This window comes from Cupressus sempervirens, chromosome 8 (genome assembly GCF_028749045.1).
Source record: "Cupressus sempervirens isolate cs-2001-9-10 chromosome 8, ASM2874904v1, whole genome shotgun sequence".
NCBI lineage: Eukaryota > Viridiplantae > Streptophyta > Pinopsida > Cupressales > Cupressaceae > Cupressus > Cupressus sempervirens.
The window spans coordinates 215,894,467-215,913,900 of record NC_143125.1 but is presented as its reverse complement, the minus strand read 5'-3'; the positions used below and the strand labels follow the sequence as shown (position 1 = coordinate 215,913,900).

The window sequence follows — 19,434 nt, the reverse complement described above, 5'->3', positions numbered from 1 at the left end:
CTGGTCCCAACGCCTCTTTACAAGTGAAACAAAGCTTTCTCCTTTGGAGCTACTGCTGAGAGTCTTCATCCAGTGGAGGCTTTTTCTCAATTAGCTCTTTGTCTTCCTGTAGGAGAGGTGTTGGAGTAGCTATGTGGGTTTTGGAGGAAGATGCGGTCATGTTTCTCACCTTCTTAATAGCTTCGTTGAGTGTGCTCTTGTTGAACCCTTTGATCCAACTTCTCTAGTGTTCCCTCAACCCATCCATAACATGATATTCTGTCTCTTAGAGATGTCTGTGATTAGTAATGATAGTCTTTGGAAATCTATGATGTAATTGTCTACAATACTTCTTACCCTTAGTTGCGCCAAATCTTTGAAGTTTAGTTTAGGATCCTTCCCATCAAAGCGGTCGATGCCTCTCTTAGTGAACTCAACACAAGAGGTTACTTGGTTGTGTCTGAGAGTGACCAATCCATGGTGCTACCATTCTTGCACCTCTCCTTCAAGATGGAGTGTTGCGAACTTGTTGCTTCCTCTTTGGGCATCAGGTTGAGCTAAAATTAGGTGTCTGCCTTCAAAACCCATGCTTGTGCGGTGATGGCTCCAGATCCATCAAATGTTGATAAGTTTCCAATCTTTCTTCTGAGACCATCATTAAAATAACCAAGATTTTGCCTTCCTAAATATCTCATTCTTAGATCAACATAGTCTTTGTAGGATATATCACCTTCTATATTCGTGTTCCTCCAATGTTCTTGAAGTTGTGCTTGGATTTCCTTTAAAGTGGGCTCTCTTTCTTTGTGCGGTGCTTTTGTCCTTGGAAGGAGATTTGTATGGAAGGTCAAGAATGAGAGGTTTGAGGGTTTGTCCTTCCCGTAACATTGTTGTCACGTTGTCCATTTTGTTCTACCATTGCCTTTCCCTCGACCAATTTTTGTAATGCTTTTTGCATAAGCCTTTGAGATTTGTTGATTTTTATTTGGTTTTTGCCAAGTTCTCTTAAAAGATTTATGAGTTCTATCATAGGATCCTGTGGATTTGCCTTTCTACCATCAAGGTGATCTTGCCTTCTCCTTAGGGTTTAAATTTGCATTCACTTCCAAAAGTTGGCAAGATCACTGGCTTTGATACAACAATAATGTTCCAAAATTGATCTCTGTCCAGAGGCGATGTTTGTCTAGGGGTGTTTTTGTTCGAAGGTGTTTCTGTTTAAAGATGACTTCTGTTTGTAGATGTTTTTTGCGGTAGGTGATTTCTATCCGTAGGTGATTTTTGTCTAGAGGTGATTTTTGCCCCGAGTTGAGACAATTTGTACTTTCCGTACAATATCTATACAAGGGCGGTGTATAGTAAATATGAAATCCATATGGATTGCTGGTGGGGTTGTATAGTGGCAGATGAAGGTGTCTGTATGAGCTGTTGGAGCGTTGTACGGTTGTTAATGTGTGCTAGATTATTACAAAGATAATCAATGGAAATAGAAAGTACTAACAATCGCCTTGATTCAATAATAGAGGAAACTTTTGAATAAATGTAGAATGTATTGAGTGCTCCAAGATCATCAATTGGTAACCAAATAAGATTATAGTTGCAAATAATTATAATGCTCCAATTTGCCAGATCTGAGCAAGTATTACAAAACGGAATAGGGTCAGAGTTGAATCTCACCGAAACCAGAATAACCAAATAGGGAAGATCTTCCACTTCCAAAATGGCGAACAAAACAAAACTCCAACAGGAATTTGCAGTAGAATAATAATCCATCTTGCATACCTACAACAACTAAGCTGGGGGACATATATACCCCGTTGGAGGAAAACCCCTGAGGGAGAAACAATGTGCCAACACATGAGACGAAAGACATTCACAACTATGGAAAATTAAAGATGGGCCTAAGATATACATAAATCAATTGGGACCTAAAATAAAGTTATTATTTTCTTTTATTTAATGACAGGGATATGACAATCTACTCTTCAACATAAACCCTAGCCGCCATATCTCAGCATAAACCTTGTGGAAATTTGCTTGCAAAAAGCGATCCAATGATGTGCAAATGGAAATTATATATAGACTTTGGTCAATGGCGAATTGGGTTTTCGTCCAATTCAGAATTCTGCATGGGAATTTTTCGTTCTAAGAACGCTGATTTGCTGATGAAACCCTTTCTTCGAGCTCCAATTCAATTTTTTATTGTAAAAATGAATTTTGGAATGCTGAAATGAAACCTCCTCATGTTATTGTTACTTAATTGACTTCAAACCCAAATGACCCATTTTAGGGTTTCTAGTTTATTTAAATTAAGTTTATATTAATAAATTTATTGTCCCTCATCAAGTTCAACCCCCCTATGACTACCTTATTAATAATAATAAGTTGTATTTAAAACAACTTAACTTAAGCCTTCCTAGGCATCATGTCCTATTGTAGTCCAGCTATTGGTTACTTTATTAACATAATATTAATTTATTAATGTTTATTAATATTTACTAATTTATTTTGAACATTAAAGTCAGAAATTCAATTATTACATTTTATTCTTGAAAACCTAAATTCTAAATTGAAAATTGAATGTTGGTACTTGTCCAAGGGTGACGTTTAACTATAGCAGTGTCATTGCCAGTTCCACCCCCCCAAAAAAATAAGTAGCTTTTCCTAAACTTTAGGAAATTGTCTCAAAATATTTGAGATGACCCAGGATGGCTCTTGGACCATCTCAGACTTCCTCAAACTATCTAGAACGACTCATAAAGTTGCTAAGGTCCGCAACCTCTGGTTGAGTCTCCTAACCACTTTGCTGACCTATGGGAACCCTTGATTGTAGTTTAATCTTTGTTGTAGTTTGAATGTCCTAAGGAGCAAACATTACAAGTAGGAACAATTGAAGAACTATTTACTTATATAAAACATATGGCTATGCATTTATTTTTTGCGTATTTTTATAACTAGATGTATATGTGCTAGAAACCTAATGCTGACGTCCACTTGCATACTTAATTACTCAATCATTGTGGATACATCTACATTGTCGTCTTGGAGCACGACTATATGCATGGTTGTGTAGTTAGTATTTGTACATTTTGTTAATCATTGGCATGCACATATATATCTAATTATATCTATACAGATATTATATATGTTTATACTCGCACATACACATCATAATGTATAGTCCAAAAAGAAACTAAATGAAGAGATTACCAAGGTTGTTCATTTAAATTGATAAGGGAGATCCAATACATCAAAATTAATTACAAGGCCAACATTCTTTATTAACACTAGAAGAGAAAAGGCAACCATCTAGACATATATAAGGCAACACTCTTCCTAGACTGGATGACAGGTTAATCAATTATGAATCCTGCTTGGATGATATTTCTGACCTTACCACATTGCCACATCCCCTTACTCCAATGATACTCTTCGCCCACTCATGGGATGGATCTTCTCCTGCATCCGCTGTCAAAGAAGGATTAGTTACTATTGTCATTGCATAAATTATAACAATAAGTAATTTATAGAATTATAATTTAAATTAACCATCCATAATGAAATCCAATATAATTCTTTCCAAATAATCCACATAAGTAAATTTTTATCATAATGATCATTATTTATTTACTCAAGAAATGAAATCCTCTTAACCATCTAACACCACACTTCAAATGAAATAGTTACTACAGTTATTTTAAAAGGTTCATAAGGAAATGATGTAACTTATGCCTCCAATCTGTTGAACTTTAAGTCATTTTAAAATTATAATTCAGATCTATGCTGGTTGTTTCTTGATAAGGAAAACTCATAAGATTTTTTATTATCCTATCAAAACTTTCATAACCCTAGTAAATTTGAAATTCACAGTGTGAATTGTGAAATATGTTAAACTTTTGTAAGCAGTATCACTTGTACACGGATAGATTTGTATTGTAAGAATACAGAATATGGTAAATTAAGGCTTGTAGAAAAAAGTATAAATGAATATAGACCAATAGGAAATTTGACTTGCCACATGCATCACATTAGAATACAATGATTTCCAAAGTGTAGCAGAAATTTACTGGAATTGCAAAATCTGTATATAATTTCTATATACAGGAGTTTTAACAGCTCGTTTATCCTTATCTTTTCATAATTCAGAGACACTGCTCAAGTATTTCATCAAATACAGTACCAATTCATTGGAATCATTTCCAGGCTTTGTTGTGTGAAATAAGAATCATGAGCATCTTTGTACTGGTATCACTCTAGAACCTTCCTTATGAGGAAAAGACATCTGTTTTATGAATTTCAAGATATATAACAGAATTGACTCAAGATTAATAGTTCAGGAAACTCACCCCTTCGTAGCAGATGCTTCCCATCAGCACAAGGATCCATTTTATCTGCAGATTGTAGAATCAGATGGGTATTCTGACTAATGCTAATGGACAAAAATTAACTTTATTGTTACTTTTACCATGACCAATACCCAGGGACGTCTGGAATGAGCATCAATAGAACTGAATAAGAAGCATTTTTCTACCCCAATGAATATCATGGATCCAGGTGTACTTGAAGAAAATATCTGCTATTAATATTCAACCCAAAATTTTAATGAAAAGGAAAATAATTAATTAATCTCCCTCTTGGTCTAGAACAAAATGTGTATAATTTCAAACAAATGTCAGTAAAGTGGTCATTGACCTAAATCACTCAGGTACAAGGCAAGCTATATGATTTCAGCTGCTAACTTAATAAGATTATTGAGCGCACTGCCCCAAAAGTCAAGACTTACTAATTCTAAACAGAATTTATAAATCTTTTTGGATTTTAATGTGCATCAGTAATTAGAATGAGGTAATGCCTAATAACATCCTGAGACATAATTAAAGAGCACTATATATTTCTAGGAACATCTTGAAACATACTTAGAGAATATAGCATGCCTACGAACATTCCGAAACAGGCCTAGAAGAAGACCATTCCCCACCATTGCAATATAAACAATGACGAGCATGTTGATTTATTATAAACCAAACATTTAATAACAAAACTATGTAGTTATACAACTGAAATGTACAAACAAGATATCTATAGAGGATGCAAATGTAATTAATTAAGGACAATCCGCTATCTAGTGATTGATAGGCCATTTAAATATTGCCATTTCTTATAGAAGATCGAATGATATCTATCTTAAATTATCTTGATAAATACCTGCTAAAAATAAATCATAAGGCTAAATTGTGAGAATCAGGATTATATCTTGCTTAGTATTTTGAACTAATTTTGAGATGGAACCTTCTGCCTAAGTAGGCATGTAGAGCTAAAGATATATGCTATAAAATACTTAAGAATTTAAATTCTCAAACAGCCAGTAGGTTCTCAATAATAAGGTGCGAGTTATTAGTCCTTTTTTCAAAATTTACATATGTTGTTTCTCACAGCCAGGAGTAACAACAGATGAAATTGACAGAGCTGTTCATGAGATGATCATTGATGCTGGAGCATATCCTTCACCTCTTGGTTATGGCGGTTTCCCAAAGAGTGTGTGCACTTCAGTCAATGAATGCATCTGTCATGGCATACCCGACTCACGACCATTGGAGGTTTCCTTTCATTTGTGAATTTATCTCTTGTAATGCTTGGTCTTTCTTTTAAGTTAGATCAGGTCATGCATTTTTTTTTGTGGACATTTAAGAATTGAGATTTTCAACAGGATGGCGACATTATCAATATTGACATAACAGTTTATTTGAACGTAAGTATTTACCTCTTCAGTATATTTTTGTAATCTCTTTCTGTTATAGTGTATGTTTATTTCATTAAATTTCTGAAACTTTAAAGAACTTTTTAAATCATTAAATATCTTCTGTGAGATTTGCATTCTGAATTGTTTTTGTGTATAAATGTATGAAGTTTATATATTATTTTGGGGTGCCTGAACACACCAAAAGATTACAAATACAGAAGCATATTTAGTGGATAATATTTCTACACTGAGATCTAATCTACTTGATGCATTGGCATAGTAATCTTACCTTTCATCATCAACTGGCAAACCAAATGTGAAAAAGAAAAAGGAGAAAACAATAAAAAAGGCATTTGTTAAAACCTTGAGGACATATTGACCAGTGGGCTTAGGAGCTCATCAATTTTCACAGTCACACGTGCTATTTCCATCTCTGCACTAATGCAAAGTTCATAATCATGCTCGTGTAGGCTGGGTAGAACGTCCTATTATCACAATAGAGGGGTAGTTTTTAGAGTACTTTGGGATTTGCTCTTTGTAGCAAAGAGGGTATGTAATACCGACTTATTCATTATTTGCATGTCCTCCCGGATCCTAACCTACATGCACTGATCCTTGTATCAATCACCTGAGTTTACTGTTGTTTTTCTGAAGTTGGCAAAGTTTACTCCAGGTAATTAAATCTCATAGAAATCTCTGGTTGCAACTTGGGAAATTGCTATTGAAAATGGCACATAAATTATCTTCTTGAGATTAGGCACAACTTCATGCATACTGGGATACAATCTTGTAGCTACAGCATGGTCACTAGACCTGGATTTAGTTCATCAATGGTTGTGGGAAATAGTGGAGTAGGCGGTAGGATAATTTTATTCCTCTATCTAATCAGATACATCAATTTATAATAGAGATGAGAGAAGTACATGAGGAAAATATAACTTTATATACACGAGTTATTATATAAGAAGATCAGAGATGGTCAGCTAGGGATTGGAGTTGATTTGATTAGATCATATTGCTTTCCTTGACAATATACAGTCTAGCTAAAAGACTAGATGATAGCCAAGGGGAACACACTAGTCAACTAACTCACACATATAACTACCTGAAGGTGATAGAAAATTAATTTATAGCTGGTCTACAAATATCAACATAATAATAGACATCGTATGCTGACCACATCATCCTCCTCATAAGTAAAAATAGTCTTCTAGAAATTTAGGGAAACATCAAATAATATTAGGGAGGAATTTCAAATGTATGACGATATTGTATTCAAGGACCTTTAACAAATTTGGAAGTGTACTTTGCAAACTTGGGCTCGGATTGTGCTTGGCAAATCAATGGGTGGAATGGGGTCTTGAGGCAATGTTTGCAATGGGTTCAAGGGGTAGTACTTGTGGTGGGGTTAGGGGCCAACGTGGTTTACGAGGTCTTGGAGAAACACATCATTTTCATGACTTCTAAAGAGAAAAAACAATGTTAATGGAGCAAGAAAATAAAGATTTTGGAGTATGTACACAACATATGATGTTGACCATGGAAGGAAGCTGTATGATGGTTGATTATTATGCAGTGACAAGGGATGCTCGCCTCTATCCGAACAAAATCTGTATGTTGGCAGATTGTTTTTACCTTACATGCAATCAAACTATATGGTGAAGTTGTTGTGTTAATTCTTGAACTATGTTTATGCCATATTTTCAAAAAGAATGCACGACGCTTTGTTATTTTGTAAACACACACGCCCCAATGCAGATGGGGACCCCTCTATTTTGCCACTAGCTAGTTTTGGTTTGGTTTAGTTTTGCTTGGCTTGGCAATTATTTAACATACACTTGCCTTGGGATGAGACAAATTTTATTTTGTCGTGTTTAAGAGCGAGTCAGGGCATGGAATTGAAAAGTCTTATGCAGGCTTGTGAGTCAAGGATGATATTAATGATATTGTTATATGGAAACAATTATAATTTTAAACATATAAAACATGAAAAATGAGAATTAAAAATAAATTTGAAGTGCGAGAAGGGAAAATAAGGAAAATAATAAAAATCCTTGGATAAAGTTGAAATTTCATGAAAAACATTTTCTAATTCAAGTTTCCCCTTCAAAATCTGGTTTCTGTTAAAGATGTAGCTTCAATCGAATTGAAGGATATAGTAAGTCAAATGGAAATTGTATATATTAAATGTATATGTATGTATATTCTTGCACACACACACACACACACACACACACATGTAAACACATACATATATATATTGAGATATCCAAATTGAATAAACTGATTTACTATATTAATGTCTGTCAGAACAGATTAAATTATATCCTATCAATTGTCGTGGAAGTGCCTTATCATTATTCAGGCCTTGACCGAGCCTTGGTTATAATGTTTGACTGACCCTTAATACTATCTGACCTCCAGCATATTATCAATAGCAAAGTTGTTAACATATAAGAATAGTTATGTCCACGTATGGACATGACCCTACGTGGCAAAGGCCACAAAGAGTCATGCCTCTATGTATACATGACCATTCCATATTATATATAATGTGATTCGAGTGCTATGGGAAACATATCTATCTCATGGCATATTACTATCTTCAGCATTCGATATCATATTCTATACATCAGCGATTCATTTAGTATTAGAGTTACATTACATATCTAATCTCAGTAATTTGTTGGGTACAGCAAATATATTCTGAGCACTGATAATATCAGTTCTGCAAATACATTCTGAGTATTTGTAATCCCAGTTATCAGTTTCAATATCATCATAAAGGGGCTGAAGAAATAAACACAAGTCTGCACACATAATTTGAATCAGTTGGTAGTCATAACTGAAAATTTTTATCAGTTAAACTCCACCCCTGATCTTACATTTCTTAAAATGGTATTGGAGCATAGTTAATAGAGTTTAATCAACATGTGGAATTTCCTCTCAAACTTCAGACTTACCCAAAAAATTCATTTAACATTGCAATCGTGGTGAATAGTGTCACACCTGAGGACAGGCTCAAAGGTGCGTCAAACTTCGTATCATGGAGAATACGAATTATGATCGTTCTTAGAGAGCTTCAATTAGAACAATGTGTGGAAGAAGTCAAAACCATGCTCGATAATGAGACATAAAATAATGATTCAGGAGTATCCTGGGTGTAAGAGCAATCTTGCATCAACCAAAAATATTTCATTTCAGTTGTTTCAATAAGGGTTGTCTTAATGCAAATTTGCTGTCTGTGGAGGCTTGCTACTTAGTAAGTCAGTCATATGAGCTCAGAATGTCCTAATTTCAGAGGTGGATATTCATCTTAGATTTATCAGCCTACCAGTTGAGGCTTAGTGCCATATCATGCATATTCATGGATTTATTGCAGATTTTTTGTTTGCAATTTTGGTACATAAACTTCAGGCTCACCGTTGGAGGCCTAAAAGTTCCCAGATGAGGCCCGAAAACTTGAAGGATGGGTGCTTACGCTGAGCTAATTTTGTAGATCAGGAGTTGAGGTTTCTGAAAAGTGGTTATAATAGCCAATTGAAGCAATGGTTTGAGAGTTATAGTTTTCCGAAGTTGGGCCTCCCAAAGTGTCCAAAATAAATGTTAAAAATGTATTTGGCCGACTTTATATGTATTGTTAGGGTCTGGTGGCCCTAGTTATTGAGTGAGTGTCTAGAACCTTCGTGGGAGGTATAAAATTGCCTATTTAAGAAATACCCGAACATTGTCTGGGACAACTTTGGGTGATAGTTCGCAGCTTTGTCTTGCATATTACTATAATGAAGGTGCCCATGTGGGTTAGCATATCGTAATTATGAATTCTGTAATTTCGCATTTGCAGCGATAATAAGAAGCCCATATTTTGTTCCCGCAATTGTTGTTGCTTCTTTGTTTCTGTTATGTGTTTATGGTATTAAGAGGAGCACGCTTCATCAAGTGTTATCAGACCTAGTGTTCCTGAGTGTGTGGATAGATCACCAACTGTGAGGAAGTTCACACCAAGCTCGTGGTTTGGGGTGAGCGTATAGACAAAGCGCCGATTGTGAGGTAGTTTGCACTAAGGTTTCAGCGGAAGTACAAAAAAAAAGCCTCCACGAAGAGATTGTGGTGGAAGAGTTGAAGGTGTTACACTTGAGGATTTTAGAACCCTCTAGAGGCAAATGGAAGCAATGCAAGAACAAATGTGTAGAGGAATGAATCTTGCCATAAGAGATGATGAAAGCGAGGACAAAAGAGAAGGAAATGCAGACCAAGATGGAGTAGAGGAAGTTCTTGACCCAAAGGAGGCGATTATTTTTAGGGCCATTTCTAGTATTGGAAAAAGAGCTAAGTTTGATGTTCCCACATTTTCAAGAAATCTCAACTCGGAGGAATTGATTGATTGGATAAATGAATTGGAAGAATACTTTGGATATGAATATATTGAAGATCCAGATAGGGTCAAGTTTGCGAAGGCCAAACTGAAGGGTCATGCAAAAATATGGTGGCAAGAGATCTAGTTGGATCAAAATAAAAAGAGGAAAGGACAATATTACCAAATGGGATTGGATGGTAACTAAAATGAAGAGACAGTTCATTCCTATGGATTATGAACTTGATCTCTTCAAGAAAATGCAAGGGTTGAAGCAGGCCGAAAAATCTGTTCAAGAGTATACTAAAGAGTTCTACCGAGTTCTCATTAAAATCGGTCATGCAGAAGTTGATAAGGAGAAATTCTCCCATTATCTTAATGGGTTAAGGCCAAGTATTAAGGACAAGCTGAATCTAGTTCGAATGACCAGTATTGAGGAGGCATACAAGTTTCCCCTAAGAGTTGAGGTGAAATTGAGCAAAAGGTTTGACAACAAGAATAGTGGAAGAGGCCACGGTGGAAGATCTAGCGGACGATCTGATAGAGGTCGAAATGATAATCAGAAGAACAAGGATGAGGGTGGAAGTAGCAGTTAGAACTAGAGGGGGAACAATTCCAATCGTTTCCATGATCAAAACAATAGAGATCAGAGAGGAAAGCGTAGAGGACAAGGATCTGGAACAAGAGGCTTCCATTGGAAATGTTTTCACTGTGGAGAAGAAAGACATAAAGAATTTGAATGTTACTAGTGCCAAGGAAGGATAGATCGAAGAACAGAAGGCCAGGCCAGAGTTGCACATGTCAATGAATATGCCGGATCATCACATTTTGAAAATGCTGAAAGAGGAGAAGTCCTAGCTAATAGAAGAGTCCTACTGAGTGGTGAGAATGAACTTGATTAAAGAAGTAGCTTGTTTCACACAAGGTGCAAATGTGAAGATAAGTGTTGTGATGTGATCATTGATGGTGGAAGTACTGACAATCTGGTGTTAGAAACGATGGTTAGAAAGTTGAAGCTGAAGAGACAGACACACCTATGCCCATACCATATTGCTTAGGTGAAGATGACCACAAGGTCATGGTCAGTGATGAATGCTCAGTGAAGTTCAATATTGGAAGCTACTAGGATGAGGTACTTTGTCATATCATACCTATTGACATATGTCATATGTTGTTGGGTAGGCCGTGACAATTTGACAGGCATGCTGTACACGATGGGCGAGCAAATACCTATACTCTGACCAAGGATGGAATGAAACATAAGTTGAAACCGTTGAAGGAGAAGGAAGAAAAGGTATGTATTGCTGCAAGAATATGTTTTGTTGATGGAAAGGAGTTTCTCCAAGGTATGAAACATGAGCATATGTGTTTTTCTGTGATTCTAAAAGATGGTAAAGAAGAAGTTGAGGAGGTACTTGTAGAAGTTGCAGGTATTTTGGGAGAGTTTTATGATATTGGGTCAGATAATGCACCTGATGAATTACCCCCAATGAGGAAGATTAGTCACGAGATGATATTGGGTCAGATAGTGTACCTAATCAGTCACTAGATGGATTTGATTCGAGGAGCCAGTTTACCAAACAAGACAGTGCACATAATGACATTAGCAGAAAGTGAAGAGTTGAATAGACAAGTTCATGAGTTGTTGCAGAAGGGGTCGATTTAAGAGAGTCTGAGTCCATGTGCTGTACCAACAGTATTAGCACGAGAGAAGAATGGAGAATGGAGGATGTGCACAGATTCTCGCATTATCAACAAGATCACAATCAAGTACAAATTTCCATTGTCAAGGATGGATGATATTATGGATTTTTTGAGCGGGGCAGAGTATTTCACAAAGATAGATCTGAAGAGTGGGTACCATTATATTAATATTAGAGAAGGTGATGAGTGGAAGACGTGCTTTAAAAACAAGGGATGGACTATATGAGTAGTTAGTCATGTTTTTTGGGCTAACCAATGCATTGAGCACTTTCATGAGGCTCATGAATGAGGTACTGAAGGAGTTTCTGGGTAAGTTTGTCATTGTTTACCTATATGATATTTTGATCTTTAGTAAGACACTGGAGGAGCATTTGATGCATATTTGAAAGGTGTTTGATAAGTTGAGGGAAAAAAATTGCTGATAAACCTAAAGAAGTGCAGTTTTGTGGAGTTAGTGTATCTGGGATTTGTATTCTTAGTATAGGTTTGAAAATGGACCTGGAGAAAGTGAAGGCTATCCTTGAATGACCTACTCCATAGAAAACTACATAGGTAAGATCTTTTCATGGATTGGCTAGGTTTTATAGAAAGTTCGTAAGAGGTTTTAGTAGTATTTGTGGACCCTTGATAAAAACAATGAGATGGGATAGGAAAGAATTTAAGTGGGCTGTAGGAGCAGATAAGAGTTTTAATCTACTAAAACAAAAAGTTACAGAGCAACTTGTTTTAGCACTTCCAGATTTTAACAAGGTGTTTCAAGTAGATTGTGATGCTAGTGGTATTTCAATAGGAGCTGTTTTGAGCCAAGAAAGTAGTTCTATTGCTTATTTTAGTAAGAAGTTGAATGATGCCAAAAGAAAATATTTTGTTTATTGATTAGGAATTTTATGCTCTAGTTTAGGAATTGAAGAAGTGGAGACACTATCTTCTTCCTAAGGAGTTTGTTTTCTTTATTGATCATCAAGCTTCGCTATGTTTGAATAGTCAAGGAAAATTAAACCAAAGGCATTTGAAGTGGGTTGAGTTTGTGCAGGGTTATATGTTTGTTTTGAAACATAGGAGTGGGAAGTCTAACAAAATTGTAGATACTTAGTAGAAGACATCTTTTGCTGACAAAAATGCAGATTGAGGTGGTCGGGTTAATTAACTCAGTAATTTGTATACAGAGGATCCTGTTTTTTGTGAAGCTTGGAAGGCTTGTACATAACTTGTTACTCTTGACATAACAAAGTGGTTGGATTTCATAATCCAAAATGGTATCTTCTTCAAAGGAAGTTAGTTGTGCATTCTAAGAAGTTCAATGAGAGAGAATCTCATCAAGGAGAAGCATAGTGGAGGATCGGTTGGAGAGATAAAACCATTTCTTTGGTTGCTGAGAACTATTATTGGCCATAGTTGCAACAAGATGTGAAGAAGTTTGTATAGAGATGCAGAGAATGTCAGATGGCAAAAGGAGTGAAGTAGAATACGGGGTTGTATCATCCATTACCTGTACCAGAGAAGCCCTGGGAGGATGTCAGCATGGATTTTGTTCTTGGATCACCAAGGACTTAGCGAGAGCATGATTTTATTTTTGTGGTGGTTGACAGGTTCTCAAAGATGGCACATTTCATTCCTTGCAAGACAACTAGTGATGCTGTTCATGTGGCAGAGTTGGTTTTTAGAGAAGTAGTGAGATTACATGGTCTCCCAAAGAGTATAGTTTCGGTTCAAGATACCAGATTTGTTGGGTATTTTTGGAGTACATTGTGGAAAAAATTGAAGACCAAGTTGAAGTTCAGTTCATCACATCATCCACAGACTGATGGACAGATAGAAGTTGTGAATTATAGTTTGGGAAATATGTTGTGATGTTTGGTTGGAGACAAGCCAAAAGGATGGGATATGGTTTTACCATAGGCAAAATTTGTATATAATAATTCTATCAATAAGAGTACTAGGAAATCACCATTTCAAATTGTATATGGGAGTAGTGTAATGTCCCGATCATAAAATAAATGTATTTAATTAAACCTTGTTAATGGGCTGATTGATTTAATATATCTCAGACTCATTTTTAATTTAATTGTTTCCGTAGGTAAGTATGGCCGTCGGCTATCTTTGTACACCTTCGGAAGGTTTTCTTGACGGGTATTTAAGCACGACATGTAGGTAGTAGTAGGGATGGAATTTTGGATTATTTTCTCTGTATTGCGAATTTCTGTTGGAGTTCTTTGTTGTTTGTCGTTTTGGAAGTGGAAGACCTTCCCTATTTGGCTTTTCGGTTTCGGTCGGCTTCAACCCTCACCCTATTCCGCTCTACATTACTTGCTTGGATCTGGCAAATCTGCGCACCATCTTTGTTATAGATTCATTTATATATATAGTTATATATCTTTGGATTTCATTGCTCTGGCATTAATTATTTGACAAATGCATGCTCTGGCATCTTGTCGTAACTCATTCTGCATTCACTGTGTGGCTCTTGCATACCCCGTGGCATAACATACCATACGGTCTCCAAGAAGCAACCGTACGATCTCCAAAAGCAACTGTACGTCCTCCAAGAAGCAAATGTATGACCTCCATAAGCAACATTATAGCCTCCAAGTATAAATCGTATGGACTCAAAAAGCAATCGTACGACCTACAGAAGCAACCGTACAACCTCTAGAAAGAAACCATACAGCCTCCAAGTAAAAATCGTATGATCTCCAAGAAGAAACCGTACTACCTCCAGAAGCAATCGTACGACCTCCAAGAAGTAATCGTACAACCTCCAAGAAACAACCGTATGACTACTAGTAGCTACCATATTTTGGCGTACACCCGGAATGAAAGATTATAGTGGTATCAGAGCTTTTGATTCTACCAGCTTGTGGAAATTAATGCAAGTTTAGTCGAAGGAGAAGGTGAAATAACCTTATTGATAGAATGGCAGATCATCAAGATCCTACGCTAGAACTCATGAATCTTTTAAGCGAGCTCAACAAAAATCAAATACAAATCAACGAAATGCAAAGAATGATGTAGGAAACATTACAAAAATTATCTGAGGGAAATACAATAGGAGAACAAGATGGGCATAGCGATGACTTGGTTTCTTGTAGGGCAAACTTTCAACCCTCTTGCTCTTGACCCTCGATACCCATCTTCCTTCCAAGGATAGAAGCACCACGCAAAGAAAGAGAGCCCACTTTTCAGTAAATACAAGAAAAACTTTAGAAAGATTGGCAAAATGCAAATATGGAGAGGGGAAACATTGTTAGGGGCTTAACCTCCCAACCATAGACCCTTACAAGTATCCCCACATAATCTCATCCGAGAAAGGGCCTTCCTACCCGAAATAGACATGGAACGCCTTCTCCAGCCACTGAGCATCTTGGTACTTAATTCCACCTCTCGAGTTGACAACTGAGTATAATTGGACTATCATGAGCTGACTTGGATTTTAACAATTTCTTTTTAAGATATTCATGCAGCTAAGAAACTGATCATGGTTTGTTTTTCCCTTGCAGGATCCTGTCCTCTTAACCCATTCACATGGCTTCACTAGCCTTAGGTGCATCCTAGGAGACTGTTGTTAATGATGAGACCTTAAACATATGGTTTCCTTGAATACCTTACTGATTCTTACCAAAGCTGGTTTATAACAAATATCACTAAATAAGTTAGAATATCATAGAAATGGAATCAGTTTTTATACATAGAATACTTCATGCATAATACATCAATGAACTTGTTTAAGAGGACTATGTTCCGTCCCTATGGTTATTGAATTAGTATGCATAAAGCGGAGAACTGGATATAAGCAAAACAACAAAGCTTGGTACTTATCGGAGTCATTACTATGTTGAACCATGGTTGTGGTTTATTTGTGTTATAGACTACAACATGGCTATCCTCTACCCGGTAGCAATAGATACTTATTTGCATTGAAAAGAAATATGGTGTGGAAAAAGAAATGAATGATCCATGAGCTGCAAACAATATCAATTTGCTTGCTGGAAATAGTTCCTTGAGGTATGCCTTCACTTGTGTAGCTTGATACTTAGTGGAAGACGCCAATAAAGAGAAAGATAGAAAGGAAATTACTAAAGTCTTGCTTAAGAGATATTGCTTGTTATCAAGGTGATTGTGCTATTCCATATCTTCAAGGTGAGTGGTGGTTTCCATTCCTCCTACAGCCGCGGGGAATATATGTCCCTCCATGCTTAGTTACAAAGGAAGGCATCGGTTACAAGAATAGCTTCATAAATTCAAGAATCAAAATTAAAAGATGGATGTCGACATGGAGGTAGTCATCGAGTTATTATTAAACATAAAGATTATATTTTTTCCATGGTTCAAAACAAATGTATTTATATGTATATATATATATACATATTATGTCATTATGCTATTTAATTCTACCTATAATTGCACCTATATATACATATATCTATACGTGTGTGTAATTTTGAGTGTGTGTATAATTTATTTCTATCATTATATTCTCTTTAGCCATGCATATATATATATATATATTCATAGATATCACCAGAGTATCATGGTGGCATTATATATATATATGTGTGTGTGTGTGTGAAGTTTATAATGTTAATCACTTTCATGGTCTCAGTACTTCAGGTCAGTGCTTCGGGTGGCTAGTGCTTCAGGTACTTCTCATTCAGTGCTTCAAGTGGCCAGTGCTTCAGGTAGTTCTCCTTTAGTGCTTCGAGTGGCAAGTGCTTTAGGTAGTTATCCTTTAGTGCTTCGAGTGGCCAGTGCAGAAGCCATATGTCTGTACGATGATACAGAAGGAAGTTGTATGGTGAAGTAAAGGTAATATCTCATTTGCACAAGGGGGAGAAAATGACTGACAATGATAAGGGTGATGTTTTACATGAGAAGAATGAAGGCATGATTACAAGGCTGCTCCAAGAGGATTTGCTAAATCTTTCTACTACAACATGATAACACCAAAAAAATGAAGAAGTTACTTGCATGGATCTTGTGAAGACATGGACGAATTGAAGTTGTGCCCGAGGCTGTTTTGTCACAGAGGTTGTGTTTGTTGTTGAGGCTGTGTGTCTGTCAACGAAGCAATGTCCATCATCTTTGTCTTGCCTGTCGCTGAGGTTGTATATCCATAATGGTCATGTCTATCACCGATGCCAAGTTCGTGTCCGTCATTTAGTTCATGTTTGTTAGCGTCATGTTCATCATCATTGTGCTTGTCACCATCGTGTCCATTACCATCATGTCTGTTGCCGACGCAGAGTTCGTGTCCGTCACCACCATGTCCATTATCAATGCCGAGTTCGTATCCGTCACCGACGCCAAGTACGTTGTCAAGTTTGTGTTCGTCACCGTCATGTTCGTTGTCGCTGTGTTTGTCACCATTATGCCCATCACCATCATGTCCGTCATCGATGCCGTGTTTGTGTCCGTCACCGATGTCAAGTCCATGCTCGTCGTCGAGTTCGTGTCCGTCTCTGTCGTCGTGTCTGTCATTGTCGTGTTCGTCACCAAAGTCAAGTTTGCGTCCGCCATCGAGTTCGTGTCCATTGTCAAGTTCGTATCCGTTACTGATGTTGAGTCCGTGTCCATCGTTGAGTTTGTATCCGTTATCGTCGTGCCTGTCATCGACGTTGAGTCCGTGTCCATCGTCGAGTTTGTGTCCGTCAGTGTCATGTCTGTCACTGTTGTGACCGCTACCAATGCTGAGTCCGTGTTTGTCGAGTTAGTGTCCATCACTGTCATTGTGTCCATTTTTGTCACCATTGCCATATCCATCATTGTCATTGTATTCGTCATCATCACCGCTGCCTTGTCCATTGTGATGTTCGACATTGCTGTCATTGTCATGTATGTCATCTTCATTTTGTCCATTGTTGTCGCTGCAACTGTGTTTATTGCCAAGTCCGTCATCATGTTCGCCATCGTCGTTGCGTCCGTCAACAACATCAAGTCTGTATCTGTCGTCAAGTGTATATTTGTCGTCGTAGTTGTGTCCGTCAACGACGTCATGGCTGTCTCCATCATCATGGTGTGTCCGTCATTGTGGCTGCATTGGTCGTAATAGCTTCATTTGTTGCCATTGAGACATTGCTCATTGTCGAGGCTCTATCCATCATTGAGGCTTCAATTGGGGTTCTATGGCCCATTGAGGTTTTATCTGCAGCCAAAATTTTATTTGTTACCGAGGTAATCTTTGTTGAGGTTTTTTTTGCCAAGGTTCCCTTTACTGAGGTACTCTTTGTTGAGGCTCCCATCATTGTGACACCCTTCACTGAAGCTCTTGTTGCCGAGGTACTCACAGTTGAGGCGCCCGTCATCAACATTCTCACCACTAAATCTCTCTTCATCAAGGTTTCATCCATTAGAAATATAATAGTGGTCGTTGTGATTGTGTTAGTAGCTAAGTTTGTGCCAGCATCAACGTCTGTGTACATGACCATGTCCAGAGAGATTTTTGAACATAATGACGTGAAAGATTTCATCAATTCATTGGGATCTTGGTGAAGGATACAACAATATATATATTAGAGTGGCGCAACGAAAGTTTGATAGAAATGTGGTGTTGTGGAGGATTGGCATCATTTCACTTGTCTTGCCTACGCGTTTGATTTGGGACCCGGGAGCTGTTGGTGTTTCGTTTGATGATGGATTGCTTGAGGGCAAGCAATTTTGGGGTAGCGAGAATTTGTCATGTCCCCAAATTTGAATGTAATAATTAAATTAAATTAATTAATTAATTGGTCCTAGAATTTAAATAATATAATAAAAGGACATTTAATTAGTTACTTTAATTAATTAATATGGCCCCAAGTTGTTATTTGTAGTTGTTGTTCCGATTGATTTAATATATCTCAGACCTATTTTTATTTTAGTTTCTGTTGGTCAGTTTTGCTGTCGGCTATCTTTGTACACCTTCGGAAAGGTTTTCCTCGACGGGTATTTAAGCACGACTTGTATGTAGTTGTAGGTAGGCAATTTGGATTATTCTCTTTGTATTGCGAATTCCCGTTAGGATTCTCTGTTGTTTGCCATTTCGGAAGTGAAAGATCTTCTTTATCTGGCTTGTGCAGTTTCGGTGGGATTCAAACCTCACCCTATTTTGTCTGTGTACATCTTGGCTTGGATCTAGCAAATCAGAGCATCGTTTGTATATGAAATACCATTATTATTTGGTGCAAGTGTGTATCTGGTTGATCTCTAGTTTTCAGCAAGTCATTGTGTTCAATATAATTACATTTGTATTTCAATTGGCATTGTTGAATGTCTTTGTATCCCTCCTTGCCATAATCACTCATTACAGATCCTCCTATTCATACTGTATGACCACCCCAAGACCACCGTATGGCCTCTTGTCATTCCCCCCTTGCATTCGTACCTCAGAAATACACAACATTAACCATCTGTTAGCTACCAAATCATCTTTAGGCTTCACTCTTCTTACCATACGACCCTCCTAGACATTCCTATCGGCACTCATTGACATTGTTTTCTTACTGTACGACCTTCCCATTTACCTTGTCCTGTTACCGTACGATCAAACCAAATCCATTGTATAGTCTGTCTGTACGGATTCCCAAACAATATCGTATGGCCTTGTTTGTGTTCCACTGTATGGCTTGCTCCATATCCTTTTGTACGACCATCTGCCCTCTATGACCGTATGACATTCCTGCTGCTCGAC

General features: G+C 37.1%; 1 protein-coding gene across 4 annotated transcripts in view; it reads left to right on the top strand.

The window, feature by feature from the left end:
• MAP1D (methionine aminopeptidase 1D) overlaps positions 1-19,434 on the top strand; it is a 294,689-nt gene that overhangs the window by 139,180 nt on the left and 136,075 nt on the right. For 2 of the 4 annotated variants that reach the window (XM_089797259.1, XM_089797258.1), the window contains exons 4-5: positions 5,409-5,570; positions 5,681-5,722. The exons of the other annotated variants lie outside the window; for them this stretch is intronic. In XM_089797259.1, the coding sequence (XP_089653385.1) occupies positions 5,409-5,570; positions 5,681-5,722 (204 nt within the window). The remainder of the gene's footprint in view (positions 1-5,408; positions 5,571-5,680; positions 5,723-19,434) is intronic. 4 annotated transcript variants of the gene reach the window in all.